This window comes from Siphateles boraxobius, unplaced genomic scaffold, assembly GCF_051911475.1.
Source record: "Siphateles boraxobius isolate OS27281-9 unplaced genomic scaffold, OSU_SipBor_1 65, whole genome shotgun sequence".
Taxonomy (NCBI): Eukaryota; Metazoa; Chordata; class Actinopteri; order Cypriniformes; family Leuciscidae; genus Siphateles; species Siphateles boraxobius.
Window position 1 is genome coordinate 9800668 of NW_027509192.1, and position 10516 is coordinate 9811183.

The following is a 10516-nucleotide window of genomic DNA, read 5'->3' on the forward strand; positions in this document are numbered from 1 at the left end:
GCTCGGGTTTTTTTCTAAAACCACTTTATTTATGTTGTTCTGTCGGATTATAGTGTCGATTTCACTGAATATGATCAAAAAAATTTGCCGACGGCAGCTCAATATTGAAGGTCAATAAGTCTCAGATATATTTCACCTTTATGTGACAAGGCAAAGTTAGTTCATATTATAAAATGTAATGTGGTATAACTCCCCCAAAACCTATTATTATTTTATTTTTTATTAATGTTAGATTTTTGTGATGTTCACTTTGTCCATTATTATTTTTTCAAGAATACCTGTTTGCCAAGCTACAATAGGCTATATGAGCTAAAGTAAGACCCATCTAAACTAAGTGCCTTCTCTTTTTCTACAGAGATCTCTTGAATAAGGGTAAAGCGACTATTAAATGTCTGGCTGTCAAGCTGACTCAGAATCTTGTTGATCATATCAAAGTAAGTTTGTAAATATCTCAAACTAAAAGTCCTAAATTTGGTGAACTGAATTTGTGGTTTGTGAGAAACTGTAACCAAATTGTTTCTTACCCATCTTTGTCAGAAATCACTGCCAAAGCTCAATCAGCAGATAACAGACAAGTTGTTGAAAGTGAAGAATGAGCTTAAGGAGTACGAGATTGGACCACCAGAAGATCTTAAGGGAGCCAAACATTTCCTTATTGAAGTAGGACCTCAAGTCATCACATCTTCTTGCTTAGGAGAATTATGATTAGGGGTTCAAGCTGTTGGAACCTTATGAAATGGAATGTAAACATTTCTTAATATGCATTTTGTGAAACTTGAAAGATCCTTTCATCCATAAAATTAGCAGCCCTTTAAAAAGATAAAAACACAGAATACAGAAAAAAAGTCAATATTGCGAGATACCTTTTTTGTGTTTGCGCAAGAAAAAAAGTCAGAATAACAAACTCACAATTCTGAGAAAAAAAAGTTTGAATTGCAAGATTTTTTTCTTAGGAAAAAAAGAATAAGAAGATATTAAATCCGAATTCTGAATAATATTTTTGTTTTTTTGCAATTACCTTAACATCAAGTTAAAAGAAGTAAATGTTTGAAAAGCAAGGTTTATTCTGTTTAAATCCACTATTGTCTCGTGCCTTGTGTGAACAGCCCCTGAAAATGTTCTCTGTTCAGATAATTCCTCTTTTACCTCCTCAGAAGATTCACTTTTGCATGATATTGTAAAAGGCTAATGAAACATTTTTTTTCTTCTTCACAGACCCTAAAAAGATTCTGTGATCAAATCAATTCTTTATCATCAGGGGAACAGATGAGTGAGGAAAATTTGTTTGTACAGCTTCGGGCTGAATTCAAGAAGTGGAATGATCATCTTAACAGCACAAAAACACCCTGTCAGTATATTTTCAACATGCTATAACTTTGAATTCATTGTTGTTGTTGTTGTTTTCTTAGAGTTCTGATAAAAATTAAAAACAGTTAATTTCATAAGAAATCCATTTTGTTTCCAAACAAGTCAAACAAGTCAGCAATTCAAAAGAGTTGAGCCAGAATAACAGAGGGAGGGAACTGCTCGGCTTCAGTAACTACAGATTGTTTGAGTCGGTTCTGCAAAAACATGTGGCCAACCTTAAGAAGCCAGCCGTTGAATTACTCAATGTCATCAAAGGTACCATCACAAAAGATTTTATGGTTATTGTAGAGAGCCTCCATTATAAAACCAAAAGATAAGATCACCAATTTAATGACATTAATAGTTTTAACAAATGTGCCTGTTTGTCTTCTTAACTTGATGTATTTCTCCTGAAGACATCATCATCACACATTTGACTGACGTGGCGAGTCAGTGTTTCAGGAACTACACTGTCCTTCAAAACACTGCTAAGGTAATTATTGCTCCTAATTGGTGGAAAAACTCAATTTTGTAATCCAGTTTAATCAAGTTCTCTTTCCTCTCTATTTTTCATTTGACTTTTTCATTTTGCCCATAGGACAAAATCAACAACATTCAGTTAACCCAGCAAGAAAAGACGGAGAAGAGGATCTTAGAGCAGTTTGAAATAGAAAACATGGTCTACACTCAAGATCCCATCTACTTGAAGTTCTTGAGTGAGATTACGAATGAGACGTTTTCAGAACATCAGTTACCAATCTTTGACAAAGAATGCACGTACAGTAATATGATGGAGTCGTATTATGAGGTAAATCTTCTTAGTTTTCAGAAACAAATAGCAGTGCAGTCTATGTGGAAGAAACTTAATATCTCTTTGTTTTCTTTCAGATTGTGGTGCAGCGAATGGCTGACCAACTGCCCATGATGATCTTATTTTTCATGTTGAAGGAGACTGCTCAGCTCCTGTCTACTGACATGTTGAGTTTACTGGATGGGGCAAATGTGCGTGAGCTCCTGTTTGAGGACTCTGAAGTCAGCAGAAGGCGCAAAGACCTACGAGAGCAACGGGATCGTTTGAGTGCTGCTCAGGAAGCATTTACCAATTTTTCGACTGATTAAAGGGTATAATCTGATGTCAATCTTATAATGTATCAGACAACTTCTAAACAAACATCCATTTTCCATAAATATTAAAGTATTATTAAGAATATTAAAGTATACATACATACATTAACCCACATCTTATACTTTTTGATTGTTTCCATGTTACTCACAAAATGGGCTAAAGCACTGCCGATTCATTTTGTTTTCTAAAATAGCTAAAAGCCTCAGTGCGTTATCTACAAGTTAAGTTCTAATTTAGGATTAGGTTTAACTTGACATTTAATGATGGATTGGTTTAATGTGAACAATTATCATACAACACTATACATGTTTGGTGTCATTTAAAATTTCAGCAGAAGTAAACCAAAAGATGACAAAGGTTTTAATAGTTTAGAGATAGGTCTGAGTATGTAAAGATATTGCAAGACGCTCAAGGCGCGATTTGTAGTCAGATCAGCCCCAGATGTACTCCAGACACTCAGCATTTTATTTTTATGCATTTTTTACTCTGTATTTCTGTGCATTTGATGTTTTATATTGATTATCTTTGAATTGATTGTGTAATTGGCATGATACATTAACCTGAATATTAATAAATTGTTTCATTTGAATTTATTCTGATTTACTCTGAAATTATTAACTCTAGTAATTACTTGTATTCCTTAACACCACAAATCTACGCCCAGATTATAGTTTAACAGACTAAAATACAGCTTAGGTGGAGCAGAGAATGAAGACTGATGTTTTAGAGTTCAGACTAACACATTGGCATTAATCATGTATACTTAGACTGTAGAGACTAATAATGGATTTTCCGTTTAGAACAACTGGGTGTTAGACCAATCTAAATAGGGGTGAGCCTCAAACTCTAATTATTGTAATATTATTCTTACTAAGTGTATGTGGAAAACCACGGCATGCTTATATAAAGTTACCATTAGAGGAAGTTAAGTTGGTCGGCTTGGTGGAAATGGTCATGACCTCTGGTTAGGTATAGTCTTATCTTAATTAAGTGTGTTCAGATCTATGGGGACTAAATTATATATTTTAATGACCAAGTTGAGTGTGGCCGTCTAGAATATAAGTCAACCGCCTCTGTCTAATGACCGAGACTGACGAGCTTGTGAGTTTGAGATCAGAAAAACCCGGCCGCTACAAGACTTAAAGTGTTATAGGAATCCGAACGAACAAGTGTAATTTCAATAAAGAGTTAAATAGAATAATCAAAAGTCTAGATCAGTGGTTCTCAACCTTTTTTGAACAAACGCCCCCCTGACCTCTTCATGATCCTCTTAAAAAAAAACATTTCAGAAATATTATTACAGCCAAACATTTACAACACTGATACCTGAAGCCTTAGTTTGTGGTCAAAAAACAGAAACAGAAGTTGATTATTTTATTTAACCTACATGTAAAAGCCTCAAGTTGGTAAATATTGTGCTTGGAAAAAAAGCAAAAACACATGGATTGTTTGAAAGCTATTGCAAATGTATGTATTTAGAAATTCAAACAAATTCGGGCTCACATACACATTTTTTTAAGATTAACCAATCACGTGAACAATCACATAACCTAAATGGCCAATGAAAAACCAGCGGTCGGTCGCAGTCCATGTATCTTTTGGTCATTTGATTTTCCTTTCAGAAACGGGTATTAAAAAACAAAAAATACAAAATTAAAATTAAAATACAAAGCGTTTCTCTTTTTCAGTGTCAAAAAGGAATGAGCGAAATTCTAAAAATGATTTGAGTTTCATTGAGTTTTCGGATAACAAAAAATAAAATTACTTTAAAACCGAAACGAAAAAAGGCCCGTTTGTTCACATTCCCAAACCGGATGTGGCCACTTATACGTGGCAAGAGCCCCAAATTTGTATGGCTGGGTGGTATCGAGTTTTTACAATATTTCGATTTTTTTTTTAAACGATATGGAATGAGGCAATACCGTTTATATCGATACAGTACTTTGATACATCTGAAAAATAGCGGAGGAAAGGACTCCTGGATTGAACTCCTGCAATGAAATGACAAAAGCTTACATTAAGCGTTTCAAAATAACTGGTATAAGATATAGCTAACAGGTTTAAAGCAGCTTGCCCTGTCAGATGCTCTGACATATAGGCTACTGTTGCTGACTGACAGATAAATAGGCCCTACTTGCGCTGTTTAATGCGTTTGAGATGTGGTGCTTTCCTCAGTGCTTAACTTACATTTCACAGGTATATTCCCCATCTGTAAATGTTAGAAAGTATAACAAATATGTCCATTTTACTGCCAGGAGACAAGTTTCTGCAAGTGAATCTCCTCTAAAATCCAAGCTTTCGTTAAAGGGTAACTTAACCCTAAACCAACTTTTTTTAGTTAATGATCTGTAAGACTGTGGGGCTTTATTATTGCTGTTCATTGATTCAAGTAAAATTTTTTGACATTTGGGTTTTAAGTGTTTTAATTCTACAATATATGGTGTAAAAACGTCTGAGTGCTGCCCTCTTCAGGTTGAACGGTGGCTACTGCAGTTGAATTTTCCTACTGGATGTTGCGGTGGGACTGACGTAAGGAACCACCAGTTAACCACACCCTTGCCTTGCCTAAAGAAAGACGCGTCTCAGGTGCACGACCCCCTCCCCTGGGCTCTGCCCAGTTTTCCAGCATTTTTCAAATATTGCCAGTGGGTGGAGTCAGGCTCTGACCAGGGGTTTAGTTACCCTTTAATGAGCTCAGCCGCGCATATGCGCGCCAAACAGACGAGCACAATAGAATAGTAGCGCAATTATTCTAACTAAAATATACATATGATATTGCTAACATATTAGTTGTTGGAGACAATAAATGTGCCATATGTGGAATTTTAAACCTACAATTATATTTTTATGAAAGTGACCATTATAATGGGGTAATAATCATGAATGCAATGTTACAATGTTAGAATGTAATGTGATTTTAACCATCTTTTTGCACATAATATATTGCATGGCCTACATTGCATTCCCGATATTTGTTTCCATATCCTTCAATATCAACATCGTTTGGATATCATTGAACAGGATGTCAAATAACATTTTTTTTTAATAAATTTAGATTTTCTTTATCCAAATAGAAAAACATAGAAAGTACCGAGATATAGCCTATATATCGTATATTGCCATTTAACCAAAAAATACCGAGATATGATTTTTTTGCCCATATCGCCCAGCCCTACAAATTTGACAGGGTGCCAGTGTTGCTTTAGCCCAGAATAAAATGTCTTTAGAACCTTACTCAGTTATGATTTTAAGTAGGATCATATCTCGGTTATGGCTTTTGCCACATGAACTCCGAATGTGCGTCAGGGACCATAATCCATTTTCATTGCAAAATTTCCTCACGTTTCTTGCAGAACATCCTCTTGCTCCCTTATTAAAGGGGTGGTAAAACGCATTTTTTCGAAGGCTTGATTGTGTTTGTGGGGTGCACTGTAACATGTGTTCATGCTTCGTTTTTTAAATATTGCATTATTTTTCATATATTTTACCTTTATTCTACTCTGCTCTTCCCCTCCTTGATGGTTACCTGGTTCTATGAAGCCAGTCCCTCAAATCTACGCAATGGGCTCAGATTGGTTAGCTGGCCCAGTGTGTTGTGATTCGCTAACCGTCTAGTGCACGTTTCCCGGAAACGTCACGCCTCTTGCCTTTACCTTTACTGGTACTTTGTGCTTTGGTGTATTATAAACAACGCCGTCAATAAAACCAATTGGACCCGGGGAAGCGTTAGTGAAGATGATCGAGCAGAACCTGTTCAAGAACGGCTGTTAAACGACGTTTCAGAAAGGTTTGTTTTTTGTTGTTCTCTCGTTACTTTTTAGATACGCTGGTATTTAATTGCACTAATTATTATAGAATTACAAAAAAATAAGCTTCATAAACAAGAACTTCATATATATCGTTCTAATAAATTATACTACAGTCCTCAAAGGGATTTTTTTGAGCAAAGACTGCGGATCTATAGTGATCGTTTCTGACTGTATGCCACCGTTACTCTTGTATTTTTAGAACGACTGACAAACATTAACCTGTAAGGGGTGTACAGTTAAAGACCCAGAACCAGATATGAAGAATGAAGACCCAGAGTCAGAATTATAAAAAATTAAAGAAAATATTTACTGAAGATAGTTTGCAGTTTCATCAGCAGAAGTCAGCTTCAATACTCGCACAGGAGTTCGTAGGCCGCCCCGCTTACAGTTACAAAGATCACAGCAGTTATACCATTTCCAAGGTCTAAGCTACGTCATTGCTTACAGGTTGAATGATTCTCATTGGCTAAGAAACATTAAGAGCCTAAACAATTTAACACATGTGAGGAGATAGGGGTGCCTATCGCCATTAGTCAAGATACTTGTCGTCAACTCATTAGATTTAGGTCTGTGGTGGCCTCGCAGGTTAGAGAAGGGCGCCGGGGTGTCTGGTCCGAACGTCCAGAACCTACATAGAATGTCATACGCACACACACACACACACATAACAGACACTAGCAAATAACAGCTGCCATCAAGGCTGAAGAGAGTCTGAGCTCCTTATTATCAGTTAAGTATACCAAAACATAATGCTAGAACATTCACTCATTTGGGAGAAAAACAGATCACTGGCATTTACTCCGAAGGAAGGAAATATACTGGAAAGAATACATTTTAATACAACAATTAAAGTTCGATATAGTAACGCTCAATATAGCTTGACCATATGTCCAGCGAAGAATCATATGTGTCCACGCTGCCTTTAGGACCCTCTACTGATGCCAGAGAAAGAGACAAACGGCCTTGTGGGTTACGTTGCCTTCGTGTCCTGCGTGTACTGCGTGCAATCTCAAAGTAAGATTGGAATGCACCTAAAAGAAACTGGTTACTTACATCACATGCATTTAAGACAATATAATTTCACAAGCACAAAGAATATAAAAATTATTATGTGATAATGAATATATTTGATTATTGATTTTTATAAAGGAAGTATATAAGCATTCAAAAGGATATGATTATAGATGTATTTGAAGAGGCAAAGGATTTTGACCAACCCTTCAGTCCCCCGTTTTAGACCAATGTGGGGTCCAATACCGCCACGTCTGGTCTAACCAGTGAGGTCACTACGGAAGGGAGGAGTGGAGACGCATGCTCCCCTGACGGGTCAAACTTGTCTCTTCACCTCGTCACGGACATGCTGGATACTAAAAATTCCAGTCCCCATTAAGAGGCTCTCCCACCTTCCACTCACAACAGGACATCAATGTCATTCTTCCTCAGTTTATCAGTCAGGTTAAAATTTTTATAAAACACATAACTGATTACGAAACAAGTACATATTTATTCTCTGGAAGCCAGGCTAAATAAGCAAGCACTATTGCTGTATTCCTAGCATGGGCTAGATCCACAGTCACTACTCAGATCCTAAATAAAGACATTGTCTATAATCATGAATACCAGAATATAAGCACTAGGTTTTTTTTTTTATTAATTTTTTTTAATAAAATTATGATTTCCAAATCCTTTTATTATTAACAAAGTTGGATGGTTACTCCATTATTTTCACTACCCCTTTCATAGACCCTTTAGGTTCAAAACACAATGGTTGTCTAACTAAAAATAAACAACAAACAAATAAAATATTAATAATTAAGGCCCATAATAATCGATGTAAGCACTTTAAGTCTTTACTGAAATCATCCTTCAGTTTACAGTCACATAGCATGTACCATTTTAATTGTATAACATCTTATACCCTTTTTTGTTTGTTTCAAAAATAGAAATAAAATAAAACAAATTCACATCATCATTTCAGTCATTATTTTACCACTAAAATATAGGATCGTTCCCCATTCTGCTTAATAAAGCTTTTGTTCATTCCTTATCCTTATATCACTTGAATCCCTGTCAATCATACAATGTCTTATTTTGAAACTCACTTTTCCATACCATTTAAACTTAATTTGACTTCCATAAATTCTATCAGAAATTGTATTTTCATAACATACATTTTTTTCTACTATATTTCTTCCATCTTGCCCTACATGCCAGTTCCTTCTGCATCCGAGTCTCTCACCACTGTCAGCCTAGTGACACTTAAAGTTCCCTCGTTAGGGAAATCATGGTATTTTATTAATTCTTCAATACTCTTGTTTTCTTATCATTAACTTCAACTTTATTTTTCATTATAACTACTTCTCACAGTATTTGTCTCAGTTCCACTTATCTTTACAGTTTTACAGAAACCAAAATATTATGTTACTCAGATCCCAGCCCACAGCCATATAGCTGCTTTCTCTTTTTACCTTTATTAAATTGTAGTTTTCTTAGACATCTAATGTCATACATACATTTAATGGATTGAGAAATAAAACCTTTTCTTTTTAGAAGTTATATTCACTCCTCCTTTGTTCGCCCTCCGGCCTTTCAATAAAAAAATGAGGGAGCTCACTCTGGATAATTTGGATAGTGACTTAGCCAATGTGTCACTTTGTCTCTCTGCCGTCAAGTCTATATATCTATCTATATATATATATATATATTTTTTTTTTTCCTACGTTTATCCTTATGATCCCACCTAGTTGTCTATTTAAATTTAGACCCTCAGTTGAATTTAGACAAGAGTTTTACCCCAGAATGGACGGCAATCTTCTTTACAATTCCAATCTATATAAAATACTAATCCAGAGAGTAATTCAGTTCAATATCATAAATGACAAAAGCATTCATAATTACCAATAGCAGACAGAGCTGGAGAACCACTCCAATTAAAGCTCGTCCCATGTTCTGCATTGTCTTTTCATCAGATTGACTTAGAATTATCAACTTTTTTAAAGTTGGTCATTTCACTTAACCCATCTGTAATGATAAAACACTAATTCCAGAGGTTAATGACACAATATCCTCAAAATCAGGAAATAATAGTACCCCAAACTAATACATACAAGACATAAAGTGCTGTCACCATCACACGCACTCATACTAGACACACATATGTTAACTGTTCATTTTCAATGTTCATTTTTCTTTATATTATTGCTAAAAGATTTAAATTTTAAATAAGACTTTAAACTTCCCATTTTCCTGTAGCTTCTACCTAATTTTACATGGTCTCTTAACCAGTTTCAAAGCATGCCTGTTCATTATTAATTAGAATTTAACGAGGTCAGCTGGGTTGTTTTGTTTCATTATCATTATTTTGCTTCAGCTTGCTCTAGCAGGCCGATGACAGAAAGACAGACACAGTTACCATCCCTTCCTCCGCTCAAGCAGTCTCTCTCACTATAAATAAATTTCTAAGACTGTAACTTATATAAAATGTAATATTAAATTCGTTACAATAATCTTTGACCATTCACCTTTGTTATCCAGACTTTTCTTAAATCAAAAGCTGTCTTCATCTTTAGCCACCACCATGTCTAACGACCTTCAAGAGTTAAAACTATGTTATAGACATATTAGTTCAAAATCAACACTATGATTTTCCTTGCCCATAAGGCAACCGACATCAAAAAGTTTTATTACTGTCTCCACAACAACTAATGGGAATCACTTCATGGCCCCGACTGAACCCCGAAAGCCCATTCCAGTTAGCTCTTTATCTATAACCTCCATCAGGGTGTTGTCCCCCCTGGCATATTTTCAGACGCTTGTCACAATGAAAAACAAGCCATACAACTAATGCGGTTTCTGGGGAGTGGTATAGAGGAGCTTTGTTTCTGGGGCAGACTGCAGTAACTCGTCACCGCTTCATCTCCCCTTAACGGTATAAGGACGCTGCTGGCCTCACAGCTCCTGCTCAACTCTCATACCTGTCTCAAATAACACACCTCCATTCAGGAGATGCCCAGTGACTTTACGTGACCCCCCTGCCTTAGGTTGCCCCCTGTCTGGCCAAAGAAGGTCTTACCCGTCATAGAGATGGTCACTCGTGCCCACTGGTAACCGCTTTTTCCCATCACAGAATCTTTGACCGTTTTCTTCAACAAAATCTGTTGTTCTCTGGAGCTCAGGAAAGACACAATCAAGAGTCACCAGGGCCATTTGGACTGCCTAATAGTTGTAACACAGG

General features: G+C 36.0%; 1 protein-coding gene across 3 annotated transcripts in view; it reads left to right on the top strand.

Moving 5' to 3' along the window:
• The window catches only part of LOC143720883 (interferon-induced GTP-binding protein Mx3-like), a 35882-nt gene extending 32816 nt beyond the window's left edge, over nucleotides 1–3066 (top strand). For 2 of the 3 annotated variants that reach the window (XM_077210809.1, XM_077210810.1), the window contains exons 8-14: nucleotides 356–434; nucleotides 538–660; nucleotides 1216–1348; nucleotides 1480–1623; nucleotides 1764–1840; nucleotides 1946–2155; nucleotides 2236–3066. In XM_077210809.1, coding sequence (XP_077066924.1) covers nucleotides 356–434; nucleotides 538–660; nucleotides 1216–1348; nucleotides 1480–1623; nucleotides 1764–1840; nucleotides 1946–2155; nucleotides 2236–2466 — 997 coding nt within the window. In that variant the 3' untranslated portion in view covers nucleotides 2467–3066. Of the gene's footprint in view, nucleotides 1–355; nucleotides 435–537; nucleotides 661–1215; nucleotides 1349–1470; nucleotides 1624–1763; nucleotides 1841–1945; nucleotides 2156–2235 lie in introns of all 3 variants that reach the window. The other variant, XM_077210808.1, reaches the window with a different exon arrangement.
• Nucleotides 3067–10516: the final 7450 nt, after the last annotated feature.